This window comes from Arxiozyma heterogenica, assembly GCF_036370985.1.
Source record: "Arxiozyma heterogenica strain weizmannii chromosome Unknown scaffold_5, whole genome shotgun sequence".
NCBI classification, from domain to species: domain Eukaryota; kingdom Fungi; phylum Ascomycota; class Saccharomycetes; order Saccharomycetales; family Saccharomycetaceae; genus Arxiozyma; species Arxiozyma heterogenica.
The window spans coordinates 1,398,023-1,416,749 of NW_027042658.1; the positions used below are offsets into that span (position 1 = coordinate 1,398,023).

Genomic DNA, 18,727 nt, shown 5'->3' on the forward strand with positions numbered 1-18,727 from the left:
TATAAGATTCCTCCTATGTTTTTTGTGCGAGTAGAGGAGGAAAAAGTATAATGCAATAACATAATAAAATGCAAGAAATCCCAACCTTACCCTTCAAAATCAAAAAAAAAAAGGCGGGAAGTATAGTTAGTGAGTGATAAGACAAACATTTGGGGTTTATGGTATGGGTGTGGCAGATTTTATTTTATTTTACTTTACTTGTTCTTTTTCTTTTCTCACTCACAAAGCAAATAAACAAACAAATGGATGGATGAATAATACCGGACTGTATCACAAGCATCGCTTTGTTCTTGTTCTATTTCTTTGTTCCTTTCTTTTCTTTTCTTTTCTTTTCTTTTTTTTTTTTTGTTTCATTTTGCTCGTTGATTTCTTTTCATTACTAATACAACTTTCTTAGTCAGATAGTGTCCACATTACATTTATGATATTTTATTATCGTTATAAAGAAAGAATGAAGGAACAAAAAAATAAAAAAAAAAACAAAACAAAAAAAAAAAAAAAAGAGGGATTAGATTGTGATCATTAACTAGAAGAACCCCTTTTCTATATGTGTATATATATTATTATGTACATATATATATATAATATATATATATCAAAGTTCCATCGAGTTTTATATATAGCGTACATGTGATTGTATCTCGACTGATTCATTTCTATTCGTTTCTTCTTCTTTGCTTCCTTTAGATATATTGGTCGTCTTCTTTCTATTTTTTTTTCTTTTTTGCTTCCTCTCTCTCTTAACATTGTTTCTTGTTCTCTAGAACATAACAAACAGTGTCGTTGCGCTTCATTTTATATAGGCTTTTCAGCTCATCTTATTTCAGTCTACAAGAAAAACTCTCTTCTTCTTCTTTTTTTTTCTTTATTTGTTTGTTTCATTTTCGACTTGTTTGTATTTATCTCCTACATAGTGAGGTATTAAATTAAAATTGCTTTTAAAAAGAAAAAGGAAAAATTAAAAGAGGAAGTATGGGACTATTGGTTGCTGGTACTCCATTGCCATGGTACGAAGCAAGAAATTATTCAGATCATATTAGAAATGAAGGGATTGAACAACTGTTGCAAGTATTCAAATTCACCTCAAAGAGAGATAATGATCCGTTGCTATGGGGTGATGAGCTAGAATATATGATGATCGAATTGGACCCATTGAATCAAAATGCCATGGTTGATGTCAAGCATGATAATATTATCACTCAATTGAATACCACAGATAGTTACCTATGTGAAAAATATGATGTGGAATTTCATCCTGAATATGGGAGGTATATGTTGGAAGCCACCCCTAGATCACCTTATATTGGTTTAAAGTTTGATCAAGGTTTTGTAGAAAATAATATGAAATTAAGAAGATTAATTGCTAATGATTTATTATCTAAATATAACGCTAATATCGATAATGATGATGATGATGATGATAATAATAATAATAATAATAATAATAATAATAATAATAATAATAATAATAATAATAATAACAGTAATAACAGTAATGATTCAGATAATGGTGGAAATACACAGCTTAATGATAATGATAGAAGGAGGATACAGAGGAGGAGGAGAAAGAAGAAGAGATTTATCACTTTATCTTTAACCTCCTTTCCAAGGTTAGGTTCAGATCAATTCATTAATATATCGAATCCATGGAATCACAAAAATTGGGCATCAAGGTCTCTGTTTTTACCTGATGAAGTTATCAATAGGCATGCAAGGTTTCCAACTCTAACTGCTAATATTAGGGAAAGACGTGGTGAAAAAGTTTCCATTAATATTCCAATGTATAAAGATGTAAATACTCCCGACCATGATACTACAGTATACAAAAGAAATTGGTTCATACCAGAAGACTTAGAATCTATCCATGCGTCTAGACCTGGACATATTTATCTAGATGCTATGGGGTTCGGGATGGGTTGTTCTTGTTTACAAATGACTTACCAGGCACCTAACATTGAAAGAGCAAGGTTTCTTTACGATTCTTTAGTCAATTTTGCTCCTATTATGTTGAGTTTGTCTGCTGCAGCGCCAGCCTTTAAAGGTTGGTTAGCAGATCAGGATGTTAGATGGAATGTTATAGCTGGTTCTGTCGATTGTCGTACTCCTTTCGAACGTGGTATGGATCCGGTATTACCTAAATATAACCCTGATGGCAAGGGTGGTGTCACAGATCAAGCTAAACATTCTTTGCAAAGTATACCGAAATCCAGGTACAGTGTGGTTGATCTGTATCTTGGTGGTCATAATAAATTCTTCAATAGACTCTATAATGATACTTACGTTCCCATCAATGATAAGGTTTTAAAAAGGTTACTGGAAAATAATATTGCTCCTTTAGATTACGATTTGGCTAAACATTTTGCTCACTTATCCATAAGAGACTCGATATCGATCTTTGAAGAAAGCATTATTCAAGATCGTGAAACTTCTACTAATCATTTTGAAAATATTCAATCAACAAACTGGCAAACTCTAAGGTTTAAACCACCAACACAAAAATCTACTCCAAATAATAAAAATGCACTTGGTTGGAGAGTAGAATTTAGACCATTGGAAGTCCAATTAACAGAATTCGAAAATGCTGCACATTCTATATTCATGTATCTTATTGTGGAATCCATCTTGATGTCGTATGATAAATTGAATCCATATTTAAGTATGTCGAAAGTTTGGGAAAATATGGACATTGCTTATAGAAGAGATTCTGTGTTTAATGACAAATTTCATTGGAAGATGAGATTTGACACAGATGACGGTAAAACTAATCTATTTACTATTGATGAAATCTTCCACAATAAAATTAATGGTATCTTTGAAGTATTTATCAATCCAGTATTGAAAGAAAAAAAATGGATTCAACATTCTTGGCAGGAATTGAAACAATCAAAAACACATGACAGATTCTACTATTATTTAAAACTTATATCAGATAGAGCAAGTGGTAAATTACGTACGACTGCACACTTTTTCCGTGATTTCATAATTTCGCATCAGGACTACAAACAAGATTCAAGGGTCACCAAGTTGATAAATTATGATTTGATTCTTCTTTCTGAAAGAATTACTGATTTGGATGATTCTCAAGGTGATTTAACTAAATTTTTTGGTGAGGAAATCACAACATTTTTATTAGAAAACCCTATATAGACTGAACTTTCATCAATTATTTATTTCTTTTAATTCTCTTTTTTATTTTTCTCCTTTTATTACTCATTTTTAGTGCATATTATTTTATTTTACCATTCTTATAAGGTATGGCTTACAGTTTTTGATTAATAAGCATCATCATTTGTAATCTTTATAGTAGTGTCATAAAATATACAACAATGATTGCCCTCAAAAAAGAAAACAAAAAAGTAATAAAATGTAGTACTAAGAAATAAGCATCTTTTTAAGTATAGATGATAAATCATATAGTACTAAGGGGACTTGAACTAAGCTTTTATGGCAAATAACAAAAATGAAAGAATTAAACAGTTTAAAAGATTTTAAAATTCTTTACTTATGTTAAAATATTTATTATTTTTAATTACTATTGTAAAACGTCTATTATTGCTTCTTTTTGGCTAAAAGAATTGGGAAAGAGTACATATAATAATTATAAATAAGTTACAAATAAATCTTTCGAAGGATTGGAGATGTACTAATAGATGAATTACAACTGTTTTAAAATAATTTCATACTTACGCAGTTTTGTATTTCCAAGTTTATTAAAAACTGTTTAATTTTTTATCCTGTAGATAGTATAAGCCTATATTTGGAGTAATTATTAGATAAACATAGATGTATATATACAATAGAAATTAAAGAAGAATTAGTGGGTATTATTAAACACTCAAATACATGAATGTCAATAGTATTAAATAATGTATCGGTGTATGATTAATAAATAGGGATTATTACAAACTAATAGAGTATTTACCTCTAAAATTCGCGCCTTCATTTGTAAAAAAAAAAACATTTTTTATTTTATTTTGTTTTTTCTATATTTTTTTTAAGAGACCTAACTGGAATTAAATAAATATGCAATTCCGCAGGTAACATCTGGGTATCTGGATGAAGTATTTATTCAATCATGTATGCAATAGTTGGTGTAAAGTACTGATTATAATTGAAGGATTTCATAGAATAATAAATTAGACAAATAACCATTAAAAAGTCTTTGATTGTTGAGAAATATGCTAAAGGAAAATATTTTAAGTTATTTATTAATATCATACATGATTAGTTATTTCATTAATTGAGAGTACGTAAATAATAAAACATCTGAGTTATTATTTCATTTTATATAGGATTAGAGTAAAAGTGTTTAAATATGTTTTTAACCATAAATTTTGGTGAAAATTGGAGCCTATATTCATTTAGTATATAGTATACATTCTCAATTATTATTGTTATATATTTATAGCGTACAAAAAATGTAAAAAGTCTACAAAGGATAGAAATATGATGTAATAAAAATATTAGCTTTATATATGCTCATTTTTGACATTTCTCTTCTACGGATAGCAAGTTTCATTATTTTGTTTGGTTTTTATTTACAGATAAACAAACATTACATATTCCGAATTTTGGTATAGAACTATACTTGCTAAAATTTAATTTGTTTATCTATTTGTTTTAGTATCTTCGATATCAGTAGATTTAGGCCGTTTTAATATCTATTTAGATTCAGTTATATCTTATGTTTATGTTCATAAAAAAATGATGATTTTGTTATATTTACATGCAGAATATACTAATAATAAATGCTTAATAAGAAAAAATGATAACTAAGAAGATATATTATAAAAAATAAAAAAACTAAAAACCCACCTGAAAACCAAGATCAATAGTCCTCAATCAAATAGTCATAAGTTCATAATTCATTTTAAAATCTTCATAAACACAGATAATAAGACTTGAGCAAATTGATATTTAGGAAATTGTAAACCAGATTTTAAGTAGTAAAATGGTATATGGTATATTAGATATGGTGTAAGAAAAAGAATGAGAACAAAAACGACATATATTTTCACAAATTTTTTTTATAAAATATAGTGATAAATAAAAGTAATTAAACTTTATTTTTTTTATTTTCTCAAACTATGGGATTCATTAAAACTTTTAGAACAGAGTTATAAGTCCTAGAGTTAATCACAAAATTATAACCTATGCTATTAAACAATACTAAAAAAGAAGATATCATCAAACAAAAAAATGGGTGACAAAAAGGAAAAAAATGTAGTCAAGAACACAAAGAGAGGAAAAAGAAATAGGAGAGAGACATGTGAAAATAAAATATTGCTGTTTTGTGGAATATTTATTATGTATTATTCTCAATTTCATTATGAACAAGTATTATTTTTGAATTAAATATATACATAATTGTAGATATCTATAATCTTTTATCCAGTTTATTCATAGAGTGTGGTAGGGTTTTTTAATATTCAATAATGTCGTGAAAAATAGGAGAGATTTTCTGTAAGAAGAAAAATTATTATTATGATATAAGTATATTTATAAAGAATAAGCAACCAATTATGGACAGCATAATCAAGATTGATCCAGTATAGGATATTTGCAAAATTATTTAAAGAAGCTAATAACAAATTTTATATTTAAAAATTTAATGTGGGTGTAAATTTCATACCTTTCAAATTTGTAAAGTTATTTTGGGGGTGTTCAAAGAGCTTTCTTTTTTGAATATTATATTTGTGAGAGTTATCTATATAAAATAATCATATGGTTTCTGATTATAACATACTAAAATAATTAGAAGATTCTAAAGTGGAATAGATCTATTATATATGATTAAAATGGACATATGTGATAATCAGAATTAATTATTAATATATAAAAGGTATATGTTGATAATTACTATACAGATATATAAGAATATGTTAGATGAAAATTGGAAATAAATCAATAGACACACTTTATTATACATAACATTGTCAAAACTGATAAAAGAAATCATAGGTAAAAAATGTGTGGGAATAACTTATTTTCCCCAAAGTTAAGATTATACATTAGGACCTAGTAAGAGATGTAAAAAATACTAATTTTACGATTTGTGTCCAAACATTCTACATAACTATACGTTACACTCATATATATTTATATCCGTATCATTTATACAAGAAGCCTAAAAATTCTAATTATAATAAATATATTAATAACTTTATTATTTTTATGGTAGCTACAACTTTCACCAACAGCATATACGTGTATTTTTATAATATATATATATATATTTTGTTTTCCTCATATGTTCTATCTATAACAATATCTAGTTCTCCTTGTATAAGGCCCTGAAGATACTCTTCTATCTTACAAATTTACATGTTTAGAGAAAGGACTTTCCTTGGACAACAACATTACTACAAAAAAAAAAGACCAACTAAACTTGCAAAATATAAAAACAAGTCCATCATATTTAGAAATACCATAGTAGATTCTATTGGAATACGGAATGGTGTGATAACCTTATGATTATGTGTTTCTGATGACAGTGTATCATATTTTAATAATAATAATAATTCGCTTGAATAAACATGAGATATAGAGTCACGCTATATCTCTAGATGCAATGTTACTATATATCTAATCTTATGTAATCCTTGGTTTCTCATTCTTTTCCAGTTCGTTGTTGTTTTTGGAAATTTTTGCAAAAAGGAAAGTGTGACATATGAAATCCGGATGTCACTATAAACGGTCTTGTGAACTCCTTGGTCGACGACGACGTTCTTGTTTTCCTTGTTTACCCTATTTACTTTATTTACCTTGTTTACCTTGTTTATATAATTATGTTTATCTGTATATATTAGTTTACTCTTTATGTAGAGTATAGTTTATATGTCATATAGAGACAGCAATTTAAGCTATATCTATCTATTTTTAGCGTCTAGAAGAGTATATCTCTCGTAATCGGATTTTCATCTATTACAATCTATTACAGAAAGTTTAGAAAAATACCATCAACCCTCATTTTTCTTAACAAAACCCTAAACAGTAATATCAGGGATATTACAATCACAATATTACGGGCATCAAAAACACAAAAACAACTTCCCCGCCAGGACTCGAACCTGGAGTCTTCTGGTTCGTAGCCAGACGCCGTGACCATTGGGCCACGAGGAACAAGTTGTTGTGGTGCTGTTGTAGTGTGGTATGATGAAATTCTTTGTGTATTCCAGGGAAGCGCAAATAATATTAATAGTCATTTAAGTAATCGAGACAGTAATCAATTATAGGCGATAATATAATTACTAAAACGGTCTTATATATTGAGCGGCTTTAACGAGCTAATATATTTATTCAAAGTTACTTAACTTGTTACTTGCTTGTTATTCTCCTTTTGTTCATATATAATATATAAATTATTTACAAGAAACGGTTATGGAAGATGGTCTTTTATCTCCAGAAAATGTTATCCTTTTATATGTTTTCTGGAGCTCGATCGATTATTCAGATTAGTACATTAATGACTTGACTGATTCACCCTAAAATTGATTACATTAATTTAGGTGCACTAGTGGATTAGAACTACACCCCAATTCTCTAATCATGGTGATTAGTAATACACGTGGGACTTATTAAAACAATAGGTAAATTCTAGATTTGCCAAAATTTTATGTAATCCAATCTCTTTATTATGCAGCATCTAATGTTGTAGCACGTGTATGGCTTATTAAGACAATAAATAGTTCTAGATTCATTCAGGATCTTATATAATCTTGATGGTTATGACTATTCTATTCCACAACAGGTGCTTAATGTTATAATAATATAATAATGTGTTGGAATTTGGAGCCTTCTGCGTCCATGGTAATGATAGACATCATTAAGTTATAGATACTTGTTTTTGTTTTTGTATTAAATACCTGTACATATTTATTATATAGTGTATTCAGTATACATTCTTTTATTTACTTTAAGTTTTCTTTTAAAGTTTTTCATTTCTTTTCAAATCTTCGAAAGACATATTTGGTGACAATTAAAATGTTTTCCTGATATTATGTACATTCGTACACCACATAATATATAGAAAAACTAATTAAAAATAATTCTTATGAAAATGACAGTAATAAACTCTCATTTTCCAACATAATGATTGTTTTAAATACTATAACATAATGTATAGATAAGATCTCTCACGGATGTTATATGAAAATTTAAAGACAGTAATTTTTGAGGTATTCAGCTTCTATGGCAATTATTAACATCATTAAGTCACACTGAATTGTTTTCTTTTTTTTTTGTATTTAATACATATATTACCACCATATATTACACTGAGTATAAGTTCTTTTATTTCTTTTAAACCTTGTTCGATTTTTTGGAAAATTTTTTTTTCTAACAAAAATCCTTTTCACATCTTTTGTTATATTCATACATCATTATTAAATACAGAAAAAAAGAACTAAAAATAATTCCTGTAGAAAAAGACAGTAAAGAAAGGCTTGTTTTACAGTAAGTATGATATTATATTATGAAGTATCAAATATAGAAAAGATCAATTTGTACTTTTTCAGAGACATAGCATATGAATTCACAATAGCTGTATAGATTTTAGCAAACTAAGGATCTGTTTACCTAAAAAAACGCTGCCAAGTGATGAATAATAGCATATTCTCATCCTTTATATTCTAAAAATCATATTAAAAATACTTGCCATTAATAAAAATATATTTCATCGGTTAAACTGTTTGCTATCAAAAATATATATAAAAGGAAAAGAAATAAAATAGTAAAATACAGTTATTTATCTAAAGCATGTTGATATATATATTCCAATATATATGATTATTATCATCCCGTTAGTATAGAGCTACGTTATGTATCGTCATTATCTAATTCAGCAAGTACAAGGCCTTAATGTGCTAAGTATATTTGACAACAAATTTGTCATAATATAGATGTAAATGCTCAATAAAAGTAATGATGTTGAATATATAATGAGTTAGTTAACGTCATATTAAAGCAATATATATATTCAATAATTCTTATTTGATAAATATTCTTCCTTAGAAAAGAGAGGCAACTGTATGTATTGTAAGCTGAAGATGCAATATTAGAAATCGTAGATTTGGAAGACATAAAAATAATATGGAGATTAAACACAGTAGTTAATACAAAACAGTATCTAACTATTTAAAAGCATTATTACATCGAATAATCTGCTATTTTGCTTGTTCTCTCCCTACCTATATATATTTTGAAAAAGTTTTGTAAAGATTTAAATATCAAAAAACTCCAAAATATATAAAGATGTCTTTTACTTATATGTTCTAAATTTTTTAAAATGTAGATGGTTCTTTATACTTATGGCAATTTAATGATTTTACAACATATGATCTAATAATTGAATTTTAATAGATATTAAAAAATATCATGAAATAATTGGATGATAAGATAAGGTTCTGGTATATGTTCAGAATTATCCATACCATAAAGTTTGCTAGTGATATTTCAAATTCAGTTTCCGTAAAAAAAAAAAAAAAAAAAGATCACTTGTATCAAATGTTCTAAAATGTTCTATGGAAAGCGTGTTTTTAAAAAGCATGTTGTTTTACATTCCGTTATTTATACAACAGTGTTGACCTATCAACAGACAGTTTGTAAATAAGAAATAGTGGTTTGCTCGAACTATATATCATAGATCAAGTATTTTATATAAATTAATAAATTTAAAAACTTGTAACTAGTATAAACAAGTACGTTTACTATGAAACTCTAACTTAAATCAAACATATTACTAAAATAGGACTATGCATAGTTATCAGGAGTTAGACCATTCTCTTTGTCAGACATTCATACAAGACCTTATCCATTTTTCACTCAGATATTTTCGAATCCTCTTATTTGCAATAAAATTTAAAAATATTTGAAACATTTTCAAGAATTCAAAAAAAGTTCAAAAATGGCCGATGCTCTCACTTTTCACTGGAAGTGTACACCAAATTTTGTGAAGAAACCAGAAAAAAAATAAAAAATCTTACAAGCAAAAATGATAGAATTTAGAAGATGAAGATCGAAGATATAAGAGTCGTGTTCTGTAGCTTTAAACATAGGGTGTAAACAGATAGGCTTACCAGCTTAGTCAAATAAACCATAATAAAAATATACGTGTTTGATTATTTTATGTGCATATGCATGTGTGTGTATAAAATTACATTTAAGTGTTAATAATCTGTATAATACAAAAAGGCAACTACTTGTCAAAAAGGCCATTGTGAAATTTATTGTATTACCTTAATTTCGATAAACAGATACGCACAATCAATTTATATTTCTTTTTTTTCCGTATTTTTTATTATTATTTTTTGCTTTAATCATTTATTATAAATCATTTTAGATCCATTTGATTTAACCATGTCAGGAGATTTTAGTATTACTCAAACTTATTTGAAGTTTTTGGAAGAAGATTCAGAAATGACTATGCCAATTGCTGCTATTGAAGCACTAGTCACTTTATTAAGAGTTAAGAATCCGGGAACAGCAGCAGAAGTTATAAATTCTATCAAGTCCGCTGTAGATGAGTTGGTTCAAACAATACCCAATTCAGTGTCTCTTAGAGCAGGTTGTGATATTTTTATGAGATTTGTTTTAAGAAATTTGCATTTATATGGTGACTGGGAAAATTGTAAACAACATTTAATTGAAAATGGTCAGTTGTTTGTTTCAAGAGCTAAAATGTCTCGTAAGAAAATTGCAGAAATCGGTATTGATTTTATAAGTGACGATGATATTATTTTAGTACATGGATTCTCCAGAGCGGTTTTCTCTTTATTAAGTCATGCTGCTGATAATCTAATCAGATTTAGATGTGTAGTCACTGAGACAAGACCTTCGAATCAAGGTGAACAACTTTATTCTCTATTAGCTGAAAGAGGTATTCCAGTTACGTTAGTAGTAGACGGTGCAGCTGGCTCTATTATCACAAAAGTTGATAAAGTGTTTGTTGGTGCGGAAGGTGTTGCGGAGAGTGGTGGTATAATTAATGTCATTGGTACATATCCTCTTGGTGTATTAGCTAATAATGCAAGAAAGCCATTCTATGTTGTTACAGAGAGTCATAAGTTTGTTCGTATGTTTCCATTATCTTCTGACGATTTACCTATGGAGAATAAATTTTTGGATTTCTCACGTAACACGACTGGTTCTGAATGTAAGATAAGTGGACCAACAATAGATTATACTTCCCAAGAATACATCACTGCTTTAATTACAGATCTGGGTGTCTTAACACCAAGTGCTGTCTCAGAAGAACTAATTAAAATGTGGTACGATTAAAAATGAGGAGTAAGTGAGAACATATATATACATATATATATGTTTATTTATATATGTAGGTACATTTTCGAGAATACCGTTTCAGAAAGTTTAATAAATGCATGTGTATATATTATCAATATATACTTATAAAATCTGAGATAAACGTGTTAAAACAAAATAAATATATCTATATCTTCTTTTTGCTGCTTTATATATATGAATATGTCGATGTTTTCGTTCTTTATCAAGGGAATAATTTAGAGATATAGCTCTCTTTATTATCAATTGGTTTCAATTCGTGTTCATGAGATTCTTTTATTAAAGTTTCTTGAAATTGATCAACAGTACCTTCGATCCATTGTAATTCCTTAGGTTCTTCTTCATCTGCTATCTTATGAGCCAAAAGAGATCCAGTTAATCTGTTTTGGGTTGGATCATTGACACTTTTTACTGACATTGTAACCATTTGAGCCTTTTGAGAAGCTGCTGCATTTTGATTCTGTTTTAATTCCTCTTTTTTACTTTTTTGGACACTTGCATCGATATATTTGAAATATGGTCTTAACTGTGAAACATCTTTGACAGGTGCAAGGTATATTTTTTTCTTTTTAATAAATGCAATATATTGACCCTCATTAGGTACACCAACCCCCTTCAAAGTCTGTACTTCAACACCATCCCATTTTTCTTCAGCTTTATATTTACTGAAAAAGGCTTCTTCATCTAATGGAAGATCCAATTCCCAAAGTTTTGATGCTTTTTTGTATCTTGCAGAAGAAATAAGTGGATGTTCTGCCAATCTTTTACCTACTAACTTGGCTTTATTAACATATTGTAATATATGCAGATTTTCATCCTTACCTGCCATAAACACTGGATAAGCCTCTATAACAGGATCGTCCGGATCGTCTCCCTCTTGCGATAAATCTTCTTCTGCCTTTTCTTCCTCTTCTTTTTTGCTATCTATACTTTTTTGCTCTGCCTCCTTTTTAACAGTGTTTTTATTATTATTTGCTTCATCCTGTGACTCTTTAACTAGATTAATAGATTGGGGTTCAACACCATCTTCTTCCTGTATCATGTCAATATCACCCTCCATATCTACTGGTTGTTTAACTTCAAAATCTTCTTCTTCCTCTTCCTCCTTGACAAATAAACTATTACCACTCATACTATATTATTAATTTAATAAATTTTTTATTATAAATTATGATATAAATAGGTATGTTTGTGAATGTGTAAGTATGTGTATATATGTCTGCACTTATAGTGTTTTGACAAACAAATCTGAATTAGCTATAAAATTTTCTTCAACCGGATCACGCTAGTTTAAGATTAACTAGAACAACTCAGCACCAATGAAGGTATCTTATAGTAAGAGTTGTCAAAGATCCGATTTGATATTGAAATGTACTTCTAGTATGATTATAATTCAAAATCATGACAATTTCAATTATTTTGAAAAGTTGTCTGTAAGTAATTTGAAAAATGGAAAATTTTCAACGATTTCCTTTTGTTTTTTATAATTCTGGAAATTTTAAAATTTAAAAAGGACGAGATGAGATGAGATAAGGTGATGGTAGATTACTTCAAAACACAAATAGTAAACTATTGAAGATTTTTTAGCGTTATTTCAGGATTTAAATTAGCAGGATTTGTCCATTATATATTACATTACAATATTAGATTCTATTTGTAGATCATAATTAGACTAAAATTGAAATAATTTAATTAGAAATGGATGACGATGGTATGATTTTAAATTTTGTTACACACGATCATGACACATCTCAGAAAACTAATCAAAGTAATAATAGGATTACTGGTGGAAGATGGAAAGACAGAAGAAAATTAAGAAGACAGTTGAATAAGCAAGAAAAATCGACAATTAATAAGAATACTACCAATAATAAGAGATCATTTGAGGATTATAATAGCTCTGTTGAAAAAGAGAAGGTTGATATTGAAAATAATTATGGTGATGATAATGAAAATTCTCTCACTAAACCACAAACCAGTAATAAGAAATACAAGATCCAACCAACGGATTCTAGCAATAAGTTAATTAGTAATAAAATGACTAAGGATTTAGATAAGAAATTAGCAAAGAATAACAATCAAAAAACCCAATTAGCTAATGATCAAATTGTTTCCTCTTTGTTTACTTCAAATAGACAAATTGAAACTTCGATCAATCCAAATGCACAAGACGAAACTATAGAAATCAATCCTTCTAACGCTCCTCTAGCTGGTGATAATTTTGGATCCTTTGGTACTAGTGAAACCTTAATAAAACATTTAAAAGAAAAAATGAGAATTACAAAACCAACTAGTATTCAAAAATTAGTCATTCCATACTTAATTTCAAGTAAGAATAAGGAAAATGATTTGTTCATTCATGCGCAAACTGGTTCAGGTAAGACTTTGGCGTTTCTTTTACCCGTATTATCGAATCTTTTAACGATGAATGAACATATAGATCGGACATCAGGTACATTTGCGTTGATAATTGCCCCAACTCGTGAACTGGCATCCCAAATTTATCAAGTCTGCCTATCGCTTACTCAATGTTGTCATTATTTGGTTCCGTGTTTATTAATAGGTGGTGAAAGAAAAAAATCAGAAAAGGCAAGACTGCGCAAAGGTTGTAACTTTATTATAGGTACCCCAGGTCGTATCTTAGATCATTTGCAAAATACTAAAGTTATTAGAAATCAATTAGCCTCCTCTTTTAGATACGTAATTTTAGATGAAGGTGATAAATTGATGGAATTAGGTTTTGAAGAAACTTTAACAGAGATTCTTAATATTATCCATGATATTAAATTAGATTTAAAACATTTTCCGAAGCTTCCGTCACGTATTGTTCATATTTTATGTAGTGCTACAACCGCTGGTAATGTGAAGAAACTTGGAAATGTTGCTTTAAAGAATTATAAGTTGATTTCAAATAATACGGATAAAGAAGATAGAAGTGAAATATCGGTGGCCCCTGATCAGTTAAAACAAATTGTGACTATTGTTCCACCTAAACTGAGATTGGTCACTTTGGGTGCTATTCTTAGTGACTTAACAAGGAAAATTAAAGAATCTAAGAAAAAAGATGAAACTGTGAGAACTATGGTATTTTTGTCTTGTTCCGATAGTGTCGAATTTCATTTTGAAGCCTTTACTAATATGGATTCTTTTTGTAAGAATGTTATACCAGATTCTGTGAGACAATTAACCAAGGGGTCTAATGTCCTACCTTGTCTTGATGACGAATCAGATCCAAATGTTATATTCTATAAATTACATGGTTCTCTATCACAACAAATAAGAACATCAACTTTGAAGCATTTTGCAACTAATAATGAAGCTACTAAAGGTAAACATTTAATCATGTTCTGTACAGATGTTGCCAGTAGAGGCTTAGATTTGCCTCATGTTGGTACTGTTATCGAATTTGACCCACCATTCTCTGTAGAAGACCATTTGCATAGGATAGGTCGTACTGCCCGTGCTGGAAGAAGCGGTGAGAGTATATTATTCTTGTTACCTGGTGAAGAAGAAGGTTATCTTGGCCATATTAAGCCATACCACCCAATGGGTTGGAAGCTTCTAAAATTTGATCAAGATATTTTGAAACCTGCATTTACTTCTATGCACGTTGAAAGAAATGATAAAAAACAATATAAAGATCAAAAGAAGGAAGCTGTTGAGTGGGATACAAATGCTACTACATGGCATTTGAATATGGAAAGAAGAATATTGGAAGATGATGAGTTTAAGAATATCGCTATGAAGGGGTATAGTAGTCATATTAGAGCGTACACTACACATATATCCTCTGAAAAAGTTTATTTCAATGTGAAATGTTTACATCTTGGTCATTTAGCTAAAAGTTTTGGTCTTAGAGAAAGACCAAAAGCTATGGGAGCTCAAAATAAAAAACAGTTAATAAATGAGGATTCTGTTAAACAAAAAAATAAAAAGGAAAATGTAAAAGATGCAATGTTTAAGGCTGCAAGAATGATAGTCAATAACACTGTCAGTGAATTTAATTATTGAGCACAGCCAATCACACTATTTCGTGAATTCATTTATATATTTATATATATATCTTACGCAAACAACGAAAAAGTTTTCTGTACTACATAGTCTAAGATAAAATATAAATATACAATCTATGCAAACATAAGATATGTTGTAATGCTGATAATGATACGAATGTTAAAACTCTATAATACTGCTAAAATATTCTGTTCTACAGACATATCACCGCTATTATTTACTTGAACTCTAGACTTCCAAGTTGATTTATCCTTTTGTTTATTTTCAGTATTAAATACTTCACCATCACTACCAATATATATTGGACGTTCAAATTGTTCTTTATCTCTCTCATACTCCCAAATTTTCGATTGTAAAGTGGAATTCTGTATCTCTCTTTCTGTTGATAACTGGTTTTTATAATCATGAATAGCTTGTAAATCCTTGATATCTTCCTCATCACTTATATCATTAATGTCATCATCAGATTGAGCGTAAATTTCATTGTTGTCTTTTACAGTTTCCTTCATAATCACTTTTCCATCTGCTTTAATATCTAAACTAACAACATATTTATCTTTTCTACCATTTCTTTCACGTTCTAATTTTTCCCATTTCCTTAAATTACGTTGTTGTTTTTTTAGCAATAATGCTTTTTCTCTTGCACTACCCCAAAGACCAACATCATTCGATATGCTGAAATCGCTTGCATTATCAATGATTTTTGTCCTTTCTGCAGAGGTATCTTGGAAATGAAGTAAGTTTTCAAGACGTTCCTGAGCTTTTCTTAAATCTTCATCTATTATTTCGTCTTGTTTATTATCAGCATTTGCCTTAATTGTATCCTTTAATTTTTCTTGTTCATCTCTTTCTTTTAAAACTTGCTCTCTCTTTCTTTCACGTTCCTTTTGTCTTTCAATCAAATCAAACAATTTATCTTGTTGATCAAAAAGATTCTTACCCATACCTGTCGAGATTTTATATGTTTTAGAAGACTTTTTTTTATTCTCCCATATTCCTTGTTCTTTTCCTGGTTTAGTATTTGAACTATTGTTTATAGAATTCTCTTCTTCTTTTAAAGCTTCTATTAATTGCATACGTTCATTAAAGGGGATTAGTTCAGCACCACAAAATGTACAATTATTTAAATGTAATCCTTCTCTAACACATATAATTTTTCCACAAGAAAGACAATTTGGAGCAATTGAGAAAATTGGATGTAATTTCCCTAAACATGAACATTTATACTTACCACTATCCTTTTCCTCATGAGTTGCACTTAAATATCTGACGGCGTCTTCGATTTCTTCCAATGATTTTAATTTATTTTTTTTAGATGATGTTTGAGTTTCTCTTTTTCTATTAGTTGATTGTTTCTTATCAAAATTTTTCGCAACCATTGGCTTTTGAACTATCGTATTTTTTTGACTTATTTGAATAAGTGGTGCTTGTTCAATAGTTTCCCGATTCCCAACCACTCTATTATCATTGCTTTTCTGAATATCAATAAGTTCATTATCATCTTTTTGATTCTTATGTTTTTGCTCTTCTAGTTTTTCAATAATTGAATCTTTCTTTATGTTATTCAAAATATCATTAAATTCCAAGACAAATTGAAAAGATAAATCTTCCTGTCCCAAAATATTGAAAAAGGCATATGCAATAGAATCTGGATTATGATTATTGTCTAGAATTTGATTGCATAGATCTTGAATTTCTTGCTTTTCCAATGGTAATATCTCTGGTATCTTTTTGATGGCAAAATCAATTGCTTCATTTCTACGTGACATTTTTGTTTTTGTAATTTTCCTCTTTTTCTTTAGTGCTCCCAGCAAGTAAAATATTGGGGAGTATCCTATTATACTTATTAAATAGACAGATAATAGAAGGTAGTAACTGGTACCTTGTGACTTGTAGAAACTTATATTAATCCTACGGTATTCTTTGATCATGTGTTCTATATAGATCGAGAATTTAAAATAAATCTGGAGTTCATTGCTTTCATTTTTTAATTTGAGATTTCGTGTTTGATGATTGAGGATGTATATTTTCCTTCTCTATTGTTTTTTCTCCCTCCTCCCCCTATTGTTGTAAAGAATGTGTCAATTCTTTGGGTTCCAAAATATAATGAAGATTGTTAGTTGAGAGCGGGCTGAAGAGTGAGCAACTCAGTAGAATCTAGTAGTATGGAGGCTTGATATGGTATGCCATAGAAATATAACTCTAGGATATCATAACGTAACAATAAATTAGATATTACTATGAAGTTACTGAAATTAAGACAAGCTCAATGTTCGATGTCGTTGGTAACAATTAAACATTGTTGGCATATCATAGAATCCCATATATGAGGAAGTCACCTTATTTTTGTGGCTTTTTGAATCTTACCATAACTTCATTATAAATTCTTTTTTCTTCTGTGTAGTATAAAAAAAGGAAAACGAAATGTGGGTTTTTTTAAGGTGTATAACTTGTTGATAGATATATTTAATACCTTCCAACAGTAAGACATCTTGTGTTTGATAATGTTGCAGTTATGATATTTAATCACAATCACTAAGTTGGAGTTTTCAAATCTTCTGGCCATGATTCACCTGACATTGTAAGATCTAACCCCAAATTTATTGTATGTGTCAATCCAAGTTCTTTAAAAGTAAAGAAAAAAAATTATCAAGAAATGATGGAACGAAGAATTTGAACACAAGTTATAGAAAGACATGAACGCTTTAATGAGCTTTCAAAAAATAATTAATAATAATAATGAGTTATATTATCTTAGGAAACTCTTTATAGTTGATATGCCACAGAATAATACTCTGGATATATAAGGTGAGTTACATCAATGTGTTGTCTTTTATTTTGATTATTGTAGAATCGATAAACGTCTTTCTACACCTGCTATAATAGATAGAGCTTTCAATAGCTCTACAATAACACAACAATATCATGTTACAGTTATATTACACAAAGGGAAGTGTTATCTATCGTTGATAGGGTTTCTAAAAATATTAACGTTCTAGTCAATGTGCTAAATCTTAATTGAATTCGCCAAACTTTGTCTATGATATATTTAAAAAGGTACTTACGAGAAAATAAAACATTGAAGCTAATAAACACTACTTATATAAAAGATACTTTTAAATTATTTTTGTAAATTTTCTTGGGTAGATGTCTTTTCATAATATGCTGTTATTATTATTATAAGTCAGTTGGATATTGGATTGTCATTTATTTTTGATACTTTGTAAAATTATTATCCATTGAGAATAAACAGAATATATACAAATATAAGCTTATATAAGAGTGATTTCTTGGCGTGGCTTTAAATATTTTAATCTACTCTTCTGTAAATTATTTCTTCTCCAAAAGGAAAAGCAACAGAGGAGGTCTAGTTAATTAGAAGAAAATTGTGCCATACTAAAAAGGATAAACCTAT

At 28.7% G+C, this 18,727-nt stretch overlaps 5 protein-coding genes and 1 non-coding gene across 6 annotated transcripts; 3 read left to right on the top strand and 3 right to left on the bottom strand.

The window, feature by feature from the left end:
- Positions 1 to 972: 972 nt before the first annotated feature.
- Positions 973 to 3,147, top strand: GSH1 (glutamate--cysteine ligase; the record flags this gene model as incomplete). Its single annotated transcript, XM_064860899.1, has 1 exon — positions 973 to 3,147. The coding sequence occupies one exon, from the start codon at positions 973 to 975 to the stop codon at positions 3,145 to 3,147; it is 2,175 nt and encodes a 724-aa protein (XP_064717916.1).
- A 3,902-nt stretch (positions 3,148 to 7,049) lies between these two features.
- Positions 7,050 to 7,122, bottom strand: PWA37_004410. Its single transcript has one exon. It is a non-coding gene; the product is annotated as a tRNA-Arg (tRNA).
- Positions 7,123 to 10,356: 3,234 nt separating this feature from the next.
- On the top strand, positions 10,357 to 11,277 carry GCN3 (translation initiation factor eIF2B subunit alpha; the record flags this gene model as incomplete). Its single annotated transcript, XM_064860900.1, has 1 exon — positions 10,357 to 11,277. One exon carries the CDS (start codon positions 10,357 to 10,359, stop codon positions 11,275 to 11,277), a length of 921 nt encoding a protein of 306 aa, XP_064717917.1.
- Positions 11,278 to 11,503: 226 nt separating this feature from the next.
- On the bottom strand, positions 11,504 to 12,430 carry RPC37 (DNA-directed RNA polymerase III subunit C37; the record flags this gene model as incomplete). The annotated part of the gene is made up of 1 exon (XM_064860901.1): positions 11,504 to 12,430. One exon carries the CDS (start codon positions 12,428 to 12,430, stop codon positions 11,504 to 11,506), a length of 927 nt encoding a protein of 308 aa, XP_064717918.1.
- A 566-nt stretch (positions 12,431 to 12,996) lies between these two features.
- Positions 12,997 to 15,309, top strand: DBP7 (putative ATP-dependent RNA helicase; the record flags this gene model as incomplete). Its single annotated transcript, XM_064860902.1, has 1 exon — positions 12,997 to 15,309. One exon carries the CDS (start codon positions 12,997 to 12,999, stop codon positions 15,307 to 15,309), a length of 2,313 nt encoding a protein of 770 aa, XP_064717919.1.
- Positions 15,310 to 15,479: 170 nt separating this feature from the next.
- On the bottom strand, positions 15,480 to 17,243 carry RQT4 (Rqt4p; the record flags this gene model as incomplete). The annotated part of the gene is made up of 1 exon (XM_064860903.1): positions 15,480 to 17,243. One exon carries the CDS (start codon positions 17,241 to 17,243, stop codon positions 15,480 to 15,482), a length of 1,764 nt encoding a protein of 587 aa, XP_064717920.1.
- Positions 17,244 to 18,727: the final 1,484 nt, after the last annotated feature.